This window comes from Juglans microcarpa x Juglans regia, chromosome 6D (assembly GCF_004785595.1).
Source record: "Juglans microcarpa x Juglans regia isolate MS1-56 chromosome 6D, Jm3101_v1.0, whole genome shotgun sequence".
In the NCBI taxonomy this organism is placed as follows: Eukaryota; Viridiplantae; Streptophyta; class Magnoliopsida; order Fagales; family Juglandaceae; genus Juglans; species Juglans microcarpa x Juglans regia.
In genome coordinates this window covers 37,171,776-37,193,988 of record NC_054604.1, presented here as the reverse complement: position 1 = coordinate 37,193,988, position 22,213 = coordinate 37,171,776, and the positions used below count along the sequence as shown (strand labels likewise).

The following is a 22,213-nucleotide window of genomic DNA, read 5'->3' as shown; positions in this document are numbered from 1 at the left end:
CCCACAAGAGGAAGCTGCTTAAAACGATTTTGATACAGTTCGAATCTTAGAGGTGCAAATGGTTTGGTCCTGTCCGATTTGGCGATGGATCGAATATTTTTGATCCATCATTTTTCCGGACTAAACCGGACCAAACACCCCATAGGGATCAAACCAGACTGGTAGTTATCGGTCCGGTCTGTCCATTCAGTCCGGCTTAATTTTTTTTTCTTTTTTTATTTTTTTAAATCAATTAATAAAAAAAAAATTTTAAAATACTAAATTAAATTAAGTAACTTATTAATGTAGATTATGTAACAAACTCAATACAAAAATATTTTATATGGTCAATGATAATAAATTAGATGAAAATTACATTATTAATTTATATAATTACTATATAATTAACTAATTGATATTATATATTAGTTAATTTATAGAATATTAACAAGAATTAATAACAGATTTAAAATTTTATATTGTTAATTGTACAATTATTATATAAATAATATATATAATTTTTTTTTTTATTCGGTCGGTTCGGTCCGGTCCGAGAAATCTCCACCCCGAGAGCGGACCGAAGACTAAAATTTTCCTACTTATTGGACCGAAACCGACCATGCATTTTTTGGGTCCGGTCCGGACCAACCGTTTTACACCGTTAAGTTCGATAAACGGATTATAATACTACAACTGAGAGTTGCAGTGAAGAGAGTCGTGCTGCATTTCGCTGGTCCAAACTGGCTGAATGAGACTTCTACTACCTATTTCCTACGATCCTTAGTTAGGAGAAGGAAGCGGAAACATAGGATGATAGCAAATAGGAGATACGTTGAATTGTCGGATAACGAACGCCAGGGACTATGGAGGCACTTGAAGGCCACGCACCACTCTATGAAAGTGGAGTTTAGTCAAATCTGAAGGATTAGAGGTTGCTGGTCCAAAATATGCCGCAAGTGGCAGCGACAGGTACACCCCGGAGTGGCGGCTCCTTTCGACAATCTTCTTCGACCATTTGAAGCATAGGCAACAGGGGAGTCTTGCGGTGGGGCAGGTGGCGTTCATGAGGGGCCTAGAAAGCAGTAGATCGGCGCTTTTCCTTACTATGAATGAAAAACACAATAAGAATAAAAAATAATAATAATAAAAACTGAAAAAGTTTTTATTAAATAAAAACTTTATTTAATAAAGTTTCATAAAGTATATCGGCATTTTTTCTTGCTATTAAATAAAATGTTATTTTTAATATTATTATTATTTTAAAATTTGAAAAATTTAAATTGTTTATTATGTTTTATGTAGAAATTTATAAAAGTTGTAATGATGAGATGAAATGAAATGAGATGGGTTAAGAGTGTTTCTCAATCTAAACTGAGCAGGTACGGTTTGGATAGTGAAATGAGATCAGATAGTTTTAGATGAAAGTTGAATGTTGAATAAAATATTATTTTTTTAATATTATTATGATTTTGATATTTGAAAAAATTAAATTATTTATTATATTTTATATAAAAATTTAATAAAATTATAATTATGACATGAATTAGATAATACTTTTACTATTTGGGGCATAGTATGTCTACGCCTTGCTTTTGACCGACTCCTTTCGACTCGACAGTGCAATTAAAGCCAGGCTGAAGAATTATCAAGGCCACCCTTCATGGGACTTGCTAAAAAGTGAAACGAGAGTCAATAAAATAACTAAAATCTAGCCACAGTAGCCAAGCGGTGTCTTAGTCGTACTCATAAGGTTTGACTATCATGGACAAGAGAAAATGTTTGAATTTTGAAGTTCCCTTCACCTAAATAATGTCAATCAATCACAGCAAAATACAAAAACGTGGTTGGTAAGTTTATATTACGTGAAATGGAGGACGTAAAATTTCATTAATTAATTCCATTGCTTTTGCAAAAACGTGAGTTGAATGGGCAAAAACACTTTGTTCTTTTGAACTTTATATGAGCCTTGTTGAACTCTTACGTCTCCTTAGTCCAAGAATATACCCTACTTCTGCAAAGAGCAACCGCAGCTTCCTTATCCAAATATGAGCCGTAGAATCTCTCCTTTTATTCCCCCCCTCCTGCTTTTATTCTGTCTTGGTTTGCAGCTTGCCAATGGTAGGGTCACTGATACTCTCCGACCAGGCCAATCACTAACAACCTCGGAGACTATTGTCTCTGCTAAGGGGAAGTTTGAACTTGGTTTCTTCTCCCCGGGAAATTCGACAAGGTATTACGTGGGAATATGGTACAAGAAAGATCCTAACCGCACCGTAGTTTGGGTTGCAAATAGAGAGCGGCCATTCCCAGATTCCTCTGCCGTTCTAACCCTAAATCCAAATGGGACCCTTGTAATATCTGGCGGCATAATGCAGTACACGGTGGCCAACACTTCAGCTGGGAACGATACGGCCTATGCCATGCTATTGGATACAGGCAATTTTAGAGTTGCAAAGAAGGTCTCAGGTGTTGTTTTGTGGCAAAGCTTTGAGCATCCTACAGATACTCTTTTGCCCGGAATGAACATTAGTGATTTCACCACAGGATGGTCATTAACATCATGGAAAAGCACAGAAGACCCTGCTCCTGGTCTTTTCTCTCTGCATCTCGGTTCTTGGAACGAACTGCTTCGGGGTTCTTGGAAAGAATTAATCGTAATGAAGGGGTCTGAAACATACTGGACTAGTGCACTCATTGGTCGTCTGGCTGATATATTAGTGATTGATGGGGAGTCCGTTACTTGGCGTAGCAAGTACACCAATGAAATGTTAAGAATAGTTTTAGATGTATCAGGGCAGCTTAGACTGCTCTCGCGGGCAGAAGTTAACCAATCTTGGCATTTGTTACCCTCACCTAAGTGCGGGGCTTATGCATTATGTGGTGATTACAGCATATGCAGTGAGACAACGGATAGAGGATGTGACTGTTTGCCAGGATTTAAACAGCTGGTAGCTGAAGGGAATAAGTCGAGTGGCCGAGGGTGTGTGCGGAAAATTAATCTGAAGTGCGGAAATGATACACAATTTTCCCCCTTGTCTCAGGTAGATTGGCCCAGTAATCCGAATAAATTGGACATTAGCGACTCTGTAGAGTGCATGTCAGCTTGCTCGACCAACTGTTCCTGTATTGCTTATGCTTATGATCATCGAAAGCATGACTGCTTAGTATGGGAAGGTCCTCTGCTAAATGTGAAGCAGCTCTCAAAAGACGATGGATATGGAAATGATTTTTATCTGAAGCTCGATCGTTCGGAATTGATTACCAAAGGTCAGAAAAACACAAGGACTTGTCAGCTATTGCTGACTATTATTGCCGTTGTTTGTCTCTTCTACTTCTTCTTCTTCCTTCAATTATTTACTTCTCTGTTTGCAATTTTTTTTGAGGAGGTGCCTCTAGGCACTGACAATGGTAAATCCAGTCTGAACACAAGTACAACGCATGTATAATTCTATTTCTCTGATATCCTTCCATGGGATGAAACTGTAACATCTTCAGGACATAAGAACACGAAGGTTGCAGGGCTATTGTGGGCAGTCATCATACCGACCACATCTCTTGCATTGGTATTCAGTCTTTTTGTTTATTGTGCGAGGAGAAAGAAAGAGCGCAGAAGAAAGGGTGAGCTAAGAAGTGTTCGAAATGTATTTCCGCAATCAAAATGTATATTCTCAAGCAAAGCCTTAATCATATGTTGTTCACCGTGCAGGGGACGATTTGTTACTGTTAGATTTGAGCATGACTATAGAGTCTAATAGTTCGGAGCTTACTGAGTCAAGTAGGCATGGGGATAGTAGAAGAGGCGAAGTCAAAATGCCATTATTCAGTTTTGCAAGTGTTTCTGCGGCTACTGATAATTTCTCGGCTGCAAATAAGCTAGGCGAGGGCGGTTTTGGACCCGTTTACAAGGTATGTTTAAGTATCCCTAAACTTATTAGGATGCGGGCTACACATACAGGGTAAACACTTTGCCCGTAACTAACCTATCATGTTAACAGACACATGCCTCTTTTGTTGCTGTATATACTATAAAGCCACTCTGTACCCATTTAAATAAGAAGTGGGCTGACTTTGGGTTAATGAAACTAAGTTTAAATTAAACTGTTGCATGCACGTACCAGGTGTGTTATATTTGGAAGTGGTGTGTTAATGTCGTTGTGGTCTCGAGTTTGAAAGTTTCCAGACTAGTTAGTTTTAGAGATGAAAGTGCCTAGTGCTTATCATTGATAGTGGATTTCTTGCGGATCTAGTTTACTATTCTATTGTTTTCTATCTTTTTCAAAACAAAAACAAATCCAGGGAATATTACTGAGAGGGGACGAGGTAGCAGTAAAAAGACTTTCGAGAAGGTCTGGGCAAGGTTGGGAGGAGCTAAAAAACGAAGCAATGCTCATAGCCACACTCCAACACAAGAATCTTGTTAGACTTTTGGGCTGCTGCATTGAAGGAGATGAAAAGATACTTGTTTATGAGTATATGCCAAATAAAAGCTTGGATTTCTTCTTGTTCGGTTTGTAATTTCTCAAGAATACACTTCATTCCTCTTTTTAGGATTTTATTTTGTCCTTCGAATTTGGCACTGTATTGTCAATCTAATCATATTTTTAAAACAGATCCAGAAAAGCGCAAGATGCTAGATTGGGGGAAACGGATTCAAATCATTCAAGGGGTTGCTCAAGGACTTCTTTATCTTCATCAGTATTCCAGGTTAAGGATTATACATAGGGACTTGAAGGCTAGCAACATTTTGTTGGACACCGACATGAATCCCAAAATTTCAGATTTTGGAATGGCAAGAATATTTGGAGGAAACGAGTCAGAAGCAAATACTAATAGGATCGTGGGCACGCAGTAAGTGACATAAAGGAAACTACTGAATCATACAAACAAATTCATCAGTATAGCATACACATGCATGGGCATGCACATAAAAGATTCTGCTACTAATATTTTTAACTTGATGATTGTGAACAGCGGTTACATGTCACCTGAATATGCTCTGGAAGGTGTCTTCTCCATCAAATCTGACGTCTTTAGCTTTGGCGTCTTATTGTTAGAGATTTTGAGTGGCCGGAAGAACACTGGTTTTTATCAACTTGACTCTCTCCATCTTTTGGGATATGTGAGTATCTTACTTGTACCTTCTAGTGGAGAAATTTAAACAGTTTTGACTTCTGATTAATACTCAGGATTTACATTGTTAATGCAAAAGAAACTAGAAATGGTTAAGAAACAAATGGAAGAATTCCAGAACTGCAAAGAAAGTTAATCTTATTACTCCTCTCCTCTTATACACCTGGCCCTCTCCTATTACTATGATATGATGATGAATTGCCAGTCTCTCAAAAGCTCAAATGATAGGAAAAAAGGAATTCAATCGCTTAACCATTTTGTTCTTTGATTTGAAGGCGTGGGAATTATGGAGTAGTGACAAGGGATCAGACTTAGTGGATCCGTTGCTCCTTGATGATATGTCCTCCATGTATATGGTGTTGAGATATATTAACATTGCTCTTCTCTGTGTACAAGAAAGTGCAGCGGATAGACCTACCATGTCCGACGTTGTCGCAATGCTTAGCAATGATAGTACAGTTCTACCTTATCCCAACCAACCTGGTTTCTTGTTTGTGAGAAGTAACATGAAGGCAAACCCAATCAGTGGCGTGTCAGACTTCTCTTATATGAAGAATGCAACAGTTTCAATAGTTGAAGGCCGTTAAGCTTTGAAAGACCGGCCATAAGCGACATACCATCTGTGTAAATCATCACAAAAACATTCTGTTTGGTTGCCAACGGTTTGTACTTCCCCTTTTTCCTGTTTTATGTCAAAGTCCACTCAACAGAGTGAGCAGTGTGTACGGGATTTTTTTGTCTTTAGCCGTAGAACCTGTTAATATGGTTATGGCATTATAGTCAGTCCTGTTATATAGTCGATAAATATGATCTTCCATCTCTGATAAGGAGAGATCAAGCATGCCTGAAACATTGCAAGACTCACTGCACATCTCTTCATAACATTCTCACAGTCCAATATGGGCATCACAAAACTAAACTGGCATTTATGTTTATCAGTGATGACCCTGATTCCTTGATACAAAGCTTTAACCCGATGGAATGCTCTCTTCTGAGGATCTGAACTTGCCAAAGAGCTTTGGTGTTTCACTTTTCAACCAGATAGACAGAACGTGAGTGAGAATTGGATCTCAAAATGGTAGTTCTTTGATCTCCAAGATTTTTGAACTCTATTGATGTTCGGGAATGTGGACGATTGTCTAAGATTATGGGAGACAAGATGATGTGAATGAACATGGACACAACTTCCTAGATGCTAATGCTTCCAATATCCTATATTGTACTCAGATGTCTGTCTAATATTAACAATATTTTACGTGTTTGGTCGTAGCGTGTAGGACAAAAGACCAAAACATGAATGTTGAATGAAAAAAACTGAACTTTTTCAAACATGTCAAGAGCCATCAAATTCTTATCATAGCTCTAGAGAGAGTAACTCACATTTAAACACCAGGTTAGTATTGCCTTGTTTGCCATGATAGATTTGTTCCATACTTACAGAAAAGGCAGTCACGCTTCGACGGCCTCTCATTATTGAAATTTCTATCCATGTAGATAATCGGCTTATGAGAGGGGCAGTCTCTATTGCATTGGCTTTCAAACAGGTTTCTGTTTTTCTGTTCATTACAGTTCAAAACAGTTGCAAATAATATTCTGTGTAGGATTTTGAATTTTATAATTGTTCGAAATCCTGTCCTAATCTATTCTCCCCTTGTTTGTGAAGTTCACATATTCTCTCTCTTTCTTCCTGGCAATTAAGAGCATATATAAAACACTGTTTCACACCACAAAATGTGGACATAATTCCCAACTATACGTGCCCTTTTTGTTTGATCCAAAAATAAACATGACTGACGGAGTAGTTGTAGAGAGTTGATACATTGATCAACAAGTTTTTAACCTCGAAGATTTGATAATATCTACTATACTGGTTGCAGGTGTTTGGTTTTCTAACTAAACCACTTATATATAAACTATCTTATTCCCCCCACCATGAAAATATCAAAACTCGGCATCGAGAATCACCCTCTCCGAGAGATCAGGACTTTATTTTTTATTTTATTTTTAAAAAGAAAAAAGAAAAAAGAGTTCAACGTCACATGTCCAAAAGTGACCCCCTCCCAAATATTATAAAAGAACCTTCACTTGTGGCGGAGGAATACCGTGGTGACAAAAAACTCATAAATAAACCAACCACTAGTATCTAACATAAGGTATACTCATCCTGTCTGTGCGTATAAGCCCCTTTAGTCTACCCAAAACAAAGTCCTCCCCAAAAAAATTCCAATTTCTGCCACTCGACCCATATTTAGCTAAGAAATCTGCTACCATGTTAACTTCTCTAAACATGAGCTTAAATTGGACATCCATAGAAGACAAAAGAGAAGTCGCTTCATCCCAAAAATTCCACAAATACAAATATTTATAAGTCCTCGAGATAAATCATCTTATCACCACACTCGAGTCCGATTCCACTAAAACAGTTCATAGACCCAGCTGTTGACGCAAATAAAATCCATCAAGCACTGCTCTACACTCAGCAATATTATTTGTAGCCTGACCATACGAATGAGCAAAACTCCCAAGAACCCACCCATTCACATCCCGAACAACACCTTCCCCACCGGCCATCCCAAGATTCCCAAGGGAGCTACCATCTACATTGACCTTAGAGAAGACCCTTGTCGGCGGGGCCCAAGCAATCAACTTCAGATTTTTAACTATAGGCGGCACCATGGGACAGTTGAGTTCCCTCAACACTCCCAAGTCATGCTCCCTCATCACTTTAAACATTTTCATAGACCCCGAAATATTTGCAAGCAGCCCTTTCACCATCCTAATAATGACTTTTGATTCAAATTTTGTATTTTCCATCCGTGCCATACATCGGACTTTCCAAAAAGTCAAAGAAATCAATATAGGAATAATACCACGAAACCAACGAACTTGCAAGACTAGAGAAGCCTGACACCACCATATGTTCAAAACATCTATCCATACTTGAGTCTGAGGTAATCGGATAGCAAAAACAGCAACAACAAAAATCCCAGACCTTCCTCGGTCCCTCCCCATCACAAAGCACATGATCCACTGTCTCAATCTTATTATCCGTACAGCAATGGCATTTAAAAACAACCGGAATCTCAAGCTGTTGAATAATGGTATCAACAGAAATAACATTTTGGCGTGCCTGCCTACATAAAAAAGACATTTTCTTCTGGACATGATCTTGTCAAAGCCACTTCTTCCAAAGATCAAGACTTGAACATGCCTTTGATCTCCTTGGAATTAGAATCTGCCGCAAGCAACATAACCCGTACAAAGGATAGATTTATCCCTGCTGATAGAAAGGCCTGTGTGCACCAGACATTTCTATTGGAGGAAATTTGATGATGCCTACATGAGACCCATATTTGGAGGGCCTGTTACCAATCACTCGGAATGTTAAGCGAACTACGTACAGCAAATCATCAGTAAATCAGTCGTAGCAGTTATTCATTATAGTCCAGTGTTACGATTAATGGACATGTTTGCTTGCTGTGCGGCCAACATGCTCATGGGATTCTGCGGGATACATACTTTCTTGGCGTTAACATCTCTGTCGTGGTTAGAACCAGACTATGCGGAGCCTTTAAAGGTCACAAGCATATATGACTACTGGAGCAAAAGGAGTTGAAGTTTTTGAGGCAGCAGTATGTTTATCTGTTAAGGTAACCTTCCTCGTGACTATGCAAAATCTGTTAGCAGAGTTCAAACTTTATGCGAGGCTGGGAGATTTCTGACACACTTCCTGTGTACTATAGGCTTTTATCTTTTTTGGTTTTTGGTTTTTGGTTTTCAAGCTTTTTTTTTTTGTTTTTTTTCTTTTTTTTTTTTTTTTTCAATAAGCGTGTGTAGGCTTTATGTATTAGGATAAGGAAAATGTTACTTAACTTCTTTAATGTTATTGTTCGAATATTTTAATTTTTTTTATTTTTTTACTTAGTGGTTAAAAAAATGACTATTAATGAAATTGTATCTTTTTTTTTTAATTTTTTTTTAATGATTAAAGATGTTAAAAAAAATAAAAATAACTACAAATTTGAACTAGCAGTAAACGCTGGACGGGCTGCTAGCACCATCCTTAGGGTAATGAGAAAGAATAATGTGATTTGTGATTTTTATCTTTTGATGTATCTTAATATTTAAATATGTACGTGTTTTAAATAAAAAAATAAAAATAATAAATCATATGTTAGTTATTTTTCTTCGTTTCAGAAGACTTTTAGGCCATGAAGCTGGCAAGGTTGTTTTCCGTATGAGCGTGTTCGGTGGGTGATTGAGACAACGAGAGTCAACTAAAGTTTGAGTCTTTGAGAGCATAAATAATAGAGGAGAAATAATAACACGACCTTGACCTAAAAATAAATGATGCAAGCGAGGCACTGGCCACGGCCCACAGAGTAAAGTCTATTCGGATGAGCATTGAGAAAGAAAAAAATCCCTTGAAGACGGCAACTTTGAATTACATGCACATATTTTCCATTCAACAGCACATGATTGATTAATGATTCGTATCTTATTTTTTCATCTAGAATCTCCTTTTTTTTTTTTTTTTTTTAAAGGAAAAATACTATTTGAACTTAGAATTCTATCAATAAAAGTTATCAATTGTTATTTTTTTTTTTTTTTATTTAAGAAAGTGAAGTGTTTTTTTTTATTTTTTAAAAATGTATAAAAATTAGTTGAAAAAAAGAAAAGAAAAGTGCGTACAATACGGGACACCTTTCTCGGTCTTTCTAGCATTGTCTTTTATTTTTTAAATCCTCCCAGTAGTGTAATGGTAACTATGACTAATATTTTTTGATGATATAATAGAAGTGTGTGTTTCCCTTTTTTTTTTATTGATGATGAGACAGATCTTCCAAAACGTTTGCTTTTGTTTGCTAGCTTCTGGAAAATGGTACCTTTTTATAAGTTGCTTTTGGAATACAGCTGTAGGGCTGGGAAGCTCATGCGAAAGTATAGCTTCCGAGAAAGCTGATGACAACTCCACAAGACTACATGCAGAAGAAGACTGCAAAAGACCTTTTCCTCTTTACATCTCTTTTGATTCAATTTGAGTAACGATGGGGTATACAAACCGTTTTGATTCAAAAAACCGTTCTAACCGAAACGAATTTGAATCTGTGAAAATGTGTAAACAACTGCATGATCGTTACTCATTGGAATTATGCTACGATGTTGCCTTTCTTGTGTAGTGTCTGTGCTTTATGGTGACTTCGTCCTTGTCACGAGGTTTTGTATCATAGACAAGAAAGGAAATGTTTGAATTTTGAACTACCCTTTTATCTAAATAATGTCAATCAATCACAGCAAAATACTAAAAGAAAAATAATTTAGCTATAAAAAAATTATATAAAAGTAAATTCACAAATTGATATAACTTGATACACTACGTCAAATTGTACATTAGCAATACAAAAATGTGATTGGTAAGTTTATTATGGTGTCATATGAAAATTTTCTTCTAATCCCATCTAAAATTTTTGAATCTTCTTAAAAGTATGAAAAAAAATAGTATATATATTTTCTTAAAGTTCATAATTTTTTATCACTAAACATAATTTTATTGATCAAAAGAATAGTTTTTGCATCCAAAATATAAAAAATGAGTATACATACATAAAAAAATACCAAAAATATAATACCGAAAATTTAGAAACTTGAAAACATTAGTTAAAAAATAAAAAGAAATTTGTTATAAATTGAATGAATATGAAATTAAATTGTCTATAATGTATTTTCTTATAATTATAAACAACAAAGTGTATAATATATACACACACACACACACACATACACATAGGCATGTATGCAAGCATCATCGTCATTGCATAGATCAATATGGCCCCCAACGTAGAATTTCTGGTTACTGCTTCTGGTCTATGTTGGTTGAGGACATTAAAAAAAAAATTCCAATTCTTCTGCAAAAACGTGAATTGAATGGTCAAAAAAACTTTGTTCTTTTGAAGTTTATATAATGCAGCCTTGTTGAACTCAAAGTCTCCTTATAAGTCCAAGAATATACCGTAGTTCTGCAGAGAGCAACCTGTGCTGCAAGCTTTCTTATCCAAATATGAGCCGTAGAATCTCTCCTTTTATTCCCGCCCTTCTGCTTTTATTCTGTCTTGGTTTGCAGTTCGCCAATGGTAGTGTCACTGATACTATCCGACCAGGCCAATCACTAACAACCTCGGAGACTATTGTCTCTACTACGGGGAAGTTTGAATTTGGTTTCTTCTCCCAGGGAAATTCGACAAGGTATTACGTGGGAATATGGTACAAGAAAGATCCTAACCGCACCGTAGTTTGGGTTGCAAATAGAGAGCGGCCATTCCCAAATTCCTCTGCCGTTCTAACCCTTAATCCGGATGGGACCCTTGTGATATCTGGCGGCAGAATGCAGTACACGGTGTCCAACACTTCTGCTGGGAACGATACGGCCCATGCCATGCTATTGGATACAGGCAATCTTAGAGTTATAAAGAGGGTCTCAGATGTTGTTTTGTGGCAAAGCTTTGAGCATCCTACTGATACTCTTTTGCCCGGAATGAACATTAGTGATGTCACCACAGGATGGTCATTAAAATCATGGAAAAGTACTGAAGACCCTGCTCCTGGTCTTTTCTCTCTGCATCTCGGTTCTTGGAACGAACTGCTTCGGGGTTCTTGGAAAGAATTAATAGTAATGAAGGGATCTGAAACATACTGGTCTAGCGCACTCATTGGTCTTCTGGCTGATATATTTGTGATTGTTGGGGAGTCCGTTACTTGGCGTAGTAAGTACACCGATGATATGTTAAGAATAGTTTTAGATGTAACAGGGCAGTTTAGACTATTCTCATGGACAGAAGTTAACCAATCTTGGCAATTGTTATCCTCGCCCAAGTGCGGGGCTTATGCATTTTGTGGTGCTTTCAGCATATGCAGTGAGACAACCGATAGAGGATGTGACTGTTTGCCAGGATTTAAACAGTTGGTTGCTGAAGGAAACAAGTCGAGTGGCGGAGGGTGTGTGAGGAAAATTGATCTGAAGTGCCGCAATGATACAAAATTTTACCCCTTGTCTCAGGTAGATTGGCCAAGTAATCCGAATAAATTGGACATTAGCGAATCTGCAGAGTGCATGTCAGCTTGCTCGACCAACTGTTCCTGTATTGCTTATGCTTATGATCATCGAAAGCATGACTGCTTAGTATGGGAAACTCCTCTGCTAAATGTGAAGCAGCTCTCAGAAGATGATGGATATGGAAATGATTTTTATCTGAAGCTTGATCGTTCGGAATCGATTACCAAAGGTCAGAAAAACACAAGGACTTGTTAGCTATTGGTGACTATTATTGCTGTTGTTGTCTCTTATTCTTCTTCTTCTTCCTTCAATTATATATTTTTCTGTTTGAGATTTTTTTGAGGAGGTACCTCTAGGCACTGCCAATCGTAAATCCAGTCGTAACACAAGTACAACGCATGTATAATTCTATTTCTCTGATTTCCTTCCATGGAATGGTGTAACATCTCCAGGACATAAGAACACGAAGGTTGCGGGGCTATTGTGGGCAATCATCATACCGACCATATCTTTTGCACTGGTATTCAGTCTTTTTGTTTATTGTGTGAGGAGAAAGAAAGAGCTCAAAAGAAAGAAAGAGTTCAAAAGAAAGGGTGAGCAAAGAAGTGTTCAAAATGTATTTCGGAAATCAAAATGTATATTCTTAAGCAAAGCCATAATAATATGTCGTTCACCATGCAGGGGACAATTTGTTACTGTTAGATTTGACCATAGAGTCTAATAGTTCGGAGCTTACTGAATCAAGTAGGCATGGGGATAGCAAAAGAGGCAAAGTCAAAATGCCATTATTCAGTTTTGCAAGTGTTTCTGCTGCAACTGGTAATTTCTCGCCTGGAAATAAGCTTGGCGAGGGCGGTTTTGGACCTGTTTACAAGGTATGTTTAAGTATCCCTAAACTTACTTGCTAAGATGCGGGCTACACATACAAGGTAAACACTTTGCCAGTAACTAACTCACCATGTCAACAGACAGTGACACATGCCTCCTTTGTTGCTGCATATGCTGTAAAGCCACTCTGTACCCATTTAAATAAGAAGTGGGCTGACTTTGGGTTAATGAAACTTAGTTTAAACTAAACTGTTGTATGCACGCCATGGGGAGCTAGTTTAGAGTTTTTTTTTGTCAGGTTGATTATCATATGCAATAATTCTTATATAAGAATGGTAATATCGCATTGAGAAGAAGAGAAAAAGGGAGAGACTGGTAATGTCACAGTCCTTATAAGTAAACTGATAGTATAACTTTTAGTGTGTGATATTTGGGTATTGTGGTCCCGAGCTTGAATGTTTCCAAACTTGTTGGTTTTAGAGATGAAAGTTTCGTAATGCTTATCATTGATAGTGAATTTCTAGTGGATGCAGTTTACTATTTTATTGTTTTCTATCTTTTTCAAAACAAAAACAAATCCAGGGAACATTACAGAGAGGGGATGTAGCTGTAAAAAGACTTTCAAGAAAATCTGGGCAAGGTTGGGAGGAGCTAAAAAACGAAGCAATGCTCATAGCCACGCTCCAACACAAGAATCTTGTTAGACTTTTGGGCTGCTGCATTGAAGGAGATGAAAAGATACTAGTTTACGAGTATATGCCAAATAAAAGCTTGGATTTCTTTATTTTTGGTTTGTAGTTTGTCGCACTTAGAAATACATTTCATTCCTCTTTGTGGGATTTTATTTTGTCCTTCAAATTTGGCCCAGATTGTCAATTTCATCATATTTTTAAAACAGATTCAGAAAAGCGCAAGATACTAGATTGGGGGAAACGGATTCAAATCATTCAAGGGGTTGCTCAAGGACTTCTTTATCTTCATCAGTATTCCAGGTTAAGGATTATACATAGGGACTTGAAGGCTAGCAACATTTTGTTGGACACCGACATGAATCCCAAAATATCAGATTTTGGAATGGCAAGAATATTTGGAGGAAACGAGTCAGAAGCAAATACTAGTAGGATCGTGGGCACACAGTAAGTGAAATAAAGGACACTACTGAATCATAAAAACCGACCCAACAGTATAGCATACACATAAAACATTCTGCTAATTAATATTTTTAACTTGATGATGGTGAACAGGGGTTACATGTCACCTGAATATCTTATGCAAGGTGTCTTCTCCGTCAAATCTGATGTCTTTAGCTTTGGTGTCTTGTTGTTAGAGATTTTGAGTGGCCGGAAGAACACTGGCCATCTTTTGGGATATGTGAGTATCTTACTTGTACCTTTGGTGGATAACTTCAAACACATTTGACTTCTTAGGTGCGTTTTGGATTGTGAGTTGAAATGAAAGTTGAAAGTTGAATAAAATATTGTTAAAATATTAATTTTTAATATTATTATTATTTTAGAATTTAAAAAATGTTGAATTGTTTATTATATTTTGTGTGAGAATTTGAGAAAGTTGTAATAATGAAATGAGATGAAACACTTCTTGTATCCAAATGGGACCCTATTGATACTCAGGATTTACACATTGTTAATGCAAAAGAAACTAGAAATAGTTAGGAAGCAAATGGAAGAATTCCAGAACTGCAAAGAAAGTTAATCCCATTACTCATCTCCTCTTATACTTCTGGCCCTCTCCTCTTGAGTACTCTGATATGATGATGAATTGCCACACTCTCAAAAGATCAAATGATAGGAAATCACTCACTTAACCATTTTGTTTTTTTATTTGAAGGCGTGGGAATTATGGAGTAGTGGCAAGGGATCAGACTTGGTGGATCTGTTGCTCCTTGATGATATGTCCTCCATGTCTATGGTGTTGAGATATATTAACATTGCTCTCCTCTGTGTACAAGAAAGTGCAGCGGATAGACCTACAATGTCCGACGTTGTCGCAATGCTTAGCAATGATAGTACAGTTCTACCTTATCCCAACCAACCTGGTTTCTTGTTTGTGAGAAGTAACATGAAGGCAAACCCAATCGGTGGCGTGTCAGACTTCTCTTATATGAAGAATGCAACAGTTTCAATAGTTGAAGGCCGTTAAGCTTTGAAAGACCGGCCATAAGCGACATACCATCTGTGTAAATCATCATAAAAACATTCTGTTTGGTTGCCTACTTACTTACGGTTTGTACTTCCCCTTTTTCCTGTTTTATGTCAAAGTCCACTCAACAGAGTGAGCAGTGTGTATGGGATTTTTGAGTCTTTAGCCATAGAACCTGTTTGAAAAGGGTTTGTAAATCCACCACACTGTAAAAGGTGGAGGTAGTTTTCTATTTATAGAGATAAATGTACATGTACAGCTATACAACATAAAAGGAAAACAATCATAAAAATAAATACAGCATCTCTACAATCATGGGTCAACTCCTACAATTGTGGTAACGGCTAGAGGATTGCGGAGAATCCTCAACACCCCCCCGCAAGCTGAGCGTGGGATTAGAGCAGACACGAAGCTTGGAGCGAAAAAACACAAAGAGAGACCGAGAGACACTCTTGGTGAAGATATCTGCAACTTGTAGATTAGACGGGACATGTTGAGTGTTGATAGTACCAGACACCACAAGTTCCCGAAGAAAATGATAGTCAAGATCAATGTGTTTGGAACGCTTGTGAGAAACCGGATTAGAGCTTAAGAACACAGCACTCTTATTATCACAGAGAAGAAGAGGGCGATGTGTAGTAGGAACATGGAGATCACGAAGGAGATGCGTTAACCAAAGGACCTCAGCAGCAGTAACGGCAAGAGCACGATACTCAGACTCACAACTGGAGCGAGAGACGGTGGGTTGCTTCTTAGCACTCCAAGAGACAAGATTGTCACCAAGGTAAATGGAATAACCTGTAGTGGAGCGACGAGTGTCAGGACAGCCTGCCCAGTCAGCATCTGAGTAAGCAACAATACCAGTGGAGGATGAGGCAGTAAACGTCAAGCCAAAATGAAGTGTTCCTTTGATGTAACGAAGGATACGTTTGACAGCTTGAAAATGGTCATTGGTGGGTGCATGCAAATATTGACTGACTGAATTAACAGAATGAGTAATGTCAGGCCGAGTGATAGTCAAATATTGCAAGGCACCGACAAGAGAGCGGTAGAGAGTGACGTCGGGAAAGGGGGAGCCATCAGAAGAGAGCCGCTGAGCCACGACCATAGGGGTAGTAACAGGTTTGCAATCAAGGAGTTGGGCCCGAACAAGAATATCTCGAGCATACTTGGTCTGACTAAGGAAAAGACCACCGGAAGTGGGAGTCGCTTCGAGACCAATAAAGTAGCTAAGCGAGCCCAAATCTTTAGTAGCAAACTCGGAGTGAAGCTGTCGAACAAAGTTGCTGAGGAGAGAAGAGTTATTGCCGGTCATGATAATGTCATCCACATAGAGAAGTAAACAGATAAGATTCTTCTGACGATGAAAGACAAATAGAGAAGTGTCAGCACGACTGCAAGAGAAACCAAGCTTCAGAAGAAACGAGCTAAACCGGTGAAACCAAGCACGAGGGGCTTGCTTTAGGCCATAGAGTGCCTTTTTGAGTTTGCAGACATGAGTAGGGAAGCGAGGATCAATATAGCCAGGAGGCTGCTCCATATAGACATCTTCGTTAAGAAGGCCGTTAAGAAAGGCATTCTTGACATCAAGTTGACGCAGGGGCCAGCCATTGGTGACAGCGATAGAGAGAACAACACGAACGGTGGAGGCCTTAACAACAGGACTGAAAGTGTTTGTATAATCAAGACCAGGAAGCTGAGTATATCCTTTAGCAACGAGGCGTGCTTTGAGACGATCAATGGAGCCATCAGACATATATTTAGTTCTAAAAACCCATTTGGAGCCCACAATATTGGTGTTAGGAGGACATGGAACAAGATCCCAAGTATGATTGGCACAGAGAGCCTGAACTTCTTCATCCATAGCTGCAAGCCAAGCAGGATTTTTAGCAGCAGATTTGAAACCTTTGGGCTCAGAAGAGGTGAGCAGAGCATGCAGAAGACCAGAGGTGTGATGACTTAGATAGGCTGGATGACGAGGCCGAAAAAAACCTGCTTTGGCTCTGGTGATCATAGAATGAGAAGGAAGGGTCTGGAGCTGGGCAGAAGAACCATCATGGGCAGGAGCAGAAGGTTCAGATCCAGCTGGTGGTGCAGAAGGCGGTGCAGGAGGGGGCTCGACTGGAACCTGCATGGACTCAGAAAAATCATCAGGGCATAATCTGCATGTAGTGGTATGGGTCCGAGAATTAGATGGATCGGATAGTGACATTGTAGGCATAGTGGGCTGGGTGGGGGTAGGTGAGGAAACAATATTTGGCTCAAAAAAATTGGAAAAATCAAGAGAGGACATGGGCTTGGCTTGGGAGGTTTTTAAGTAAGGAAAATAAGTTTCATCAAATTGTGCATGTCTAGTGATGTAAATCCTAGAGGTAAACGGGTCAAGACAACGAAAACCTTTGTAGGAGGGACTAAAGCCAAGAAAAATACAGGGAATACTACGAGGAGAAAATTTATGAGGCGAATAGTCACGTAAACATGGATAGACACGACAACCAAAATGATGAAAATTGATGTAATTAGGAGTCTTACCATGCAAAAGTTCAAAGGGAGAGATACCTCCAAGGACAGGTGCGGGCAACCGGTTGATGATATAGGTGGCCGTACTGAAAGAGTCAACCCAAAACTGAGTAGGAACATGCGAATGAAAGAGAAGGGCAAGGCCCATTTCAATCACATGGCGATGTTTGCGTTCGGCGCGACCATTTTGTGAAGGGGTGTAGGGGCAAGACATTTGATGATGAATGCCCGAAGAACGAAGTTGGGATTGAAAGTGAGTGCTACGAAATTCAGCGCCACCATCACTCTGAAAAATTTTAATCTTGCAAGAGTATTGATTTTCCACAAATGTTTGAAATTGATTAAAGATGGCAAAAAAATCAGATTTTAATTTCATAGGATAAAGCCATGTAAATCGTGAGTGATCATCAATAAATAAGACATAATAAGCAAAACTCATATTAGACTTTACCGGGGATGGGCCCCAAATATCACAATGAACAAGGCCCAAAATAGAAGAGGCTCGACTATCATTTGTGGAAAAAGGAAGTCTATGACTCTTAGCAAGTTGGCAAGTGGAACAAATAGATGGGGAAGGCAATAAAGAAGTAAGGGAAAGCTGTCCTTTTTAATTTAATAAAGAAATAATAGATGGGTTTACATGGCCAAGGCGTGCATGCCATAATTCATACGAAGCACGTAGAGAGGAATTATTAAGGACAGAAACGAAAGCTGTAGTGCCACGATCCAGTACATAGAGACCACCCTCACGTCGTCCGGTTGCCACCACCTTTCCTGTTGCTTTGTTCTGAATGGTAAAACAAGAATCAGTAAATGTAACAGAGAGGGAATAATTGGAAGTCAACTTACTGATGGACAAAAGATTTTTGGTTAGACGTGAGACCACTAAAACATCAAGTAATTGAATATTGGGAGAGGGAGAGAGAGAACCCGTGTGGATAATAAGTAGAGAAGCCCCATTGCCTACAATAACACTGTCCTTACCAACATACGTCTCGGAGGAGTCAAGTGCAGACAAGTCTGGCGTCATGTGGGCAGAGGCGCCGGTGTCAAGGTACCAGTCGGATGGGGAGCCTTCAGAAAGAGAACAGCCAGTCTGAAAAGCTTCAGCAAGCTGCGCGGATGGCTCACTTCGATCATAGCGATTGCGGCACTTATCAGCCGTATGACCCTCAGTTTTGCAAATTTGACACCGTGGGGTGTAGGGGCGACGACCACATCCAGTTCCCATGTTCTGACCATGATTTCTGCCATGTGAATGCCCTTGAGAACGGCGAGTGCCATTGTTACGGAAATGGCCATTAGCACATCCACGAGTTGCTGTAAAAGCTGCAGAAGACATAGAAGGAGATTCAAGTGATTTTTGAAATAAGTCATAACTTTCAGCTTTGGGAACAAGATCATGAAAGGAGGGCAATGGGGTGAGAGCCATTTGCGCGGAAGAGAAGCCTGAGAACTCAGTGCCGAGACCACGTAAGAACCAGTGAGATTTGTCAACGTCGTCGACTGGGCGTCCGATAGCCATTAGCTGATCACAGAGAGCTTTGAAGGCCCGAGAATATTCAGCAACAGTTTTGGTTCCTTTCTTCATCAATTGGAGTTCATCCTTGATCCGTATCTCTCGGGTTTTGGAAGCGTGGCTGAAGGCACGTTCCAATGCAACCCAGACATCCCGAGAGGTGGTTAAACCAACAGCTTCGGCCATGGCTTCTTCAGAGAGAGAAGAAAGAAGAAGACTGAGGATGCGTTGGTCTTTGAGTTTTCATTCAAGAAAACTGGGGTTAGGAGTGGCAGAACCATCGGTGGTGGTAGGAGAAGGCTTAGGGAGAGAGCCATCCACAAAACCGAGATAGTCTTGGCACGCAAGTAGCGGAATCAACTGGCTCTTCCAAAGCAAGTAGTTGCTGGATGACAGTTTGATAGTTACCATGTGGACCATGGTATTGAAGGAAAGGGATTCGGCCATAAGGGAAGAGAAAGAAAGGAAAAAAAAAAACTGACATCGGGTGTTAATCCAAATGGGCTCTTGATACCATGAAAAGGGTTTGTAAATCCACCACACTGTAAAAGGTGGAGGTAGTTTTCTATTTATAGAGATAAACGTACATGTACAGCTATACAACATAAAAGGAAAACAATCATAAAAATAAATACAGCATCTCTACAATCATGGATCAACTCCTACAATTGTGGTAACGGCTAGAGGATTGCGGAGAATCCTCAACACTGTTAATATGGATATGGTATTATAGTCAGTCCTGTTACATAGTCGATAAATATGAGCTTTCGTCTCTGATAAGGAGAGATCAAGCATGCCTGAAACATGGCAAGACTCACTGCACATCTCTTCATAACATTCTCACGGTCCAATATGGGCATCACAAAACTAAACTGCCATTTATGTTTATCAGTGATGACCCTGATTCCTTGATAGAAAGCTTTAACCCGATGGAATGCTCTCTTCTGAGGATCTGAACTTAGCCAAAGAGCTTTGGTGTTTCACAGCTCTCAATAAATAATAAAAAAATTATTATTTTTATTATTTTGGTAAAATGTAGATGAAATTGGATTATAAATTGGATTATAGCTGCACAAGGCCACTAATCGTTTCTGCTTTGGTAGATGCTCTACCGCCCTCTGCATTTCATCTCTTGATTAGGTTTGATTTTTTTTTTTTTTTCCCTGGTATTGCTTTATCTTCTTCTCTATTTTTCACTTTTCAACCAAATATACAGAACGAGACTGAGAATTGGATCTCAAAATGAGAGGAATTACCGATTAACAACAGGGAATAAAAGAAATGAACGACGCATTTATAAATACAGTGACAAAAAGTGCCTTCAGAACAAAACCATTTCAGTTTTCTTGACAGGAAGTGAAGTTTATATCAAAATACTAAAAGCTTCAACAGATACTGGAAAGAAATACATCAAGGCGAGCTCAGAATACTTGAGGCAGATGCTACCATAAATTCTTCAACCCACTGCAACAATAACAACAAAAAATGATATAAATATTATTACATGGCTAGAAAACTTATCTTTCTCAACATGGCAAATTCTCAAACCTATGTTATAAACTGGAATATTAAGTTCTTAAATAGAAAACAATGTGTGTGATTAAGTTAAACTATCTTGAACCATTATGCAATGGATATAACTTTCGAGAGAGAGTCAATGTTGGTACTTCGATCTCCAAGATTTTTGAACTCTATTGATGTTCGGGAATGTACAATCATCAACTAATATTATGGAAGACTAGATGGTGTGAATGAACATGGACAAAACTTCCTAGATGCTAATGCTTCAAAAATCCTCTATCGTACCCAGATGTCTGTCTAATATTAACATTTTACGTGTTTGGTCCTAGCGTGTAGGACAAAAGACCAAAACATGAATGTTCAGTGAAAAAAACTGAACTTGTTCAAACATGTCAAGAGCCAACAAAGCTAGAAATGCTTACCTCGGCATTCTGGTGGAGCTTTCAGGCCACATTTCTTAGGCAATGCCAAGGCATACACGGGATTAATCCCAAGTGCAGGGAGAACAGACTTGTAGCTGCAAAGGCAGGGCAAGTTGGCACGGCGTACAATACTGCAGCATCGCTTAGTTGGTGGTGGAGGTGACTGCCCGCTAACCGCTGGGAGGCATTGGTTGAGCTTGGTGGAGTCTATGTTACATATGGCTGTGGCCTTGGCTCCACCCACCAATGCAATGAGCAATATGACTGCGACCCCTTCATATGGGACCAAAGCTTTGCCACCAATCCTAGCCATTTTCTCCCACTGTTATTCTTCAACACTATATTGCATACATAGCTTTCTGCCTAAGGGTCGTTTTATAGAATAAAGTTTAGGAAACAGTTTGGAATGTGATTCTTTGTTTATGTATATTTCTTTGTATTTTTAGTGTATTTGTCATATGGTTCCAGTCTGGAGGAGTTCACGGGATGGATGAAAAATAGTATAAAGAAAAGCATGGTCCCGGTATGAGAATATTAATTTTCCTTTTTTTTAATCCACACGAGATTGCTTGGAAGATATGCCAATAAAGTATATGGATCTGGGGACATGGGATCACGGTTTACAGTATGACGAAATAGAAAATGCACGGGGGGGTTACAGTTTATGAGGCCATAAACTAAAATATAGTCGTTTTTGTTAAATAGCACTACAACCAATTAAGTCGTATAGTGTTCAAGATTAGGACCAAGATTGTGTTACGATACCTGTCAAGAACCAAGATTGTGTTACGATACCTGAGGTATTCTCAGTACCCAAACTAGAAAGTATTCACTTCTACGTCTTTATGAAGAGAAAAATCACAATATGCATCCTTCATTAAGATCAACTGTCAAGAACCAAGATTGTGTTACGATACCTGTTGTCATCATTTTTTTGTAGTTAAGGAGTGTAACAAATCAATAATTTTGATAATTTATAATTCAAAGTGTACATTGCCTTCAATAGTCCTTCGGCTACCCACCAAATCTAGCCAAAATATTGAATTCAAAGAACAGTATACTCTGGGAATCGAAAGAGAACAA

General features: G+C 38.7%; 2 protein-coding genes across 2 annotated transcripts; one reads left to right on the top strand and one right to left on the bottom strand.

Moving 5' to 3' along the window:
• Positions 1-1,982: 1,982 nt before the first annotated feature.
• On the top strand, positions 1,983-15,328 carry LOC121235600. The gene is made up of 14 exons (XM_041131935.1): positions 1,983-3,246; positions 3,475-3,597; positions 3,686-3,885; positions 4,276-4,486; positions 4,590-4,827; positions 4,951-5,098; positions 5,385-5,695; positions 11,095-12,381; positions 12,590-12,753; positions 12,842-13,035; positions 13,571-13,778; positions 13,887-14,124; positions 14,233-14,359; positions 14,837-15,328. Exons 1-14 carry the CDS (start codon positions 2,025-2,027, stop codon positions 15,146-15,148), a joined length of 4,983 nt encoding a protein of 1,660 aa, XP_040987869.1. The 5' UTR covers positions 1,983-2,024; the 3' UTR covers positions 15,149-15,328.
• Positions 15,329-20,559: 5,231 nt separating this feature from the next.
• On the bottom strand, positions 20,560-21,504 carry LOC121236187 (putative lipid-transfer protein DIR1). The gene is made up of 2 exons (XM_041132718.1): positions 21,131-21,504; positions 20,560-20,651 (listed from the first exon to the last, which is right to left on the bottom strand). The coding sequence occupies exons 1-2, from the start codon at positions 21,441-21,443 to the stop codon at positions 20,644-20,646; spliced, it is 321 nt and encodes a 106-aa protein (XP_040988652.1). The 5' UTR covers positions 21,444-21,504; the 3' UTR covers positions 20,560-20,643.
• Positions 21,505-22,213: the final 709 nt, after the last annotated feature.

What these genes read in the sequence shown, in the direction of transcription:
- LOC121235600 (XM_041131935.1), top strand. Translation starts at nt 2,025, where the DNA reads ATGAGCCGTAGAATCTCTCCTTTTATTCCCCCCCTCCTGCTTTTATTC. An exon ending in TCAATAGTTGAAGGCCGTTA is followed by an intron (nt 5,696 to 11,094) that starts AGCTTTGAAAGA and finishes TTGAACTCAAAG; the next exon opens with TCTCCTTATAAGTCCAAGAA. An exon ending in CTTGGATTTCTTTATTTTTG is followed by an intron (nt 13,779 to 13,886) that starts GTTTGTAGTTTG and finishes TTTTTAAAACAG; the next exon opens with ATTCAGAAAAGCGCAAGATA.
- LOC121236187 (XM_041132718.1), bottom strand. Translation starts at nt 21,443, where the DNA reads ATGGCTAGGATTGGTGGCAAAGCTTTGGTCCCATATGAAGGGGTCGCA.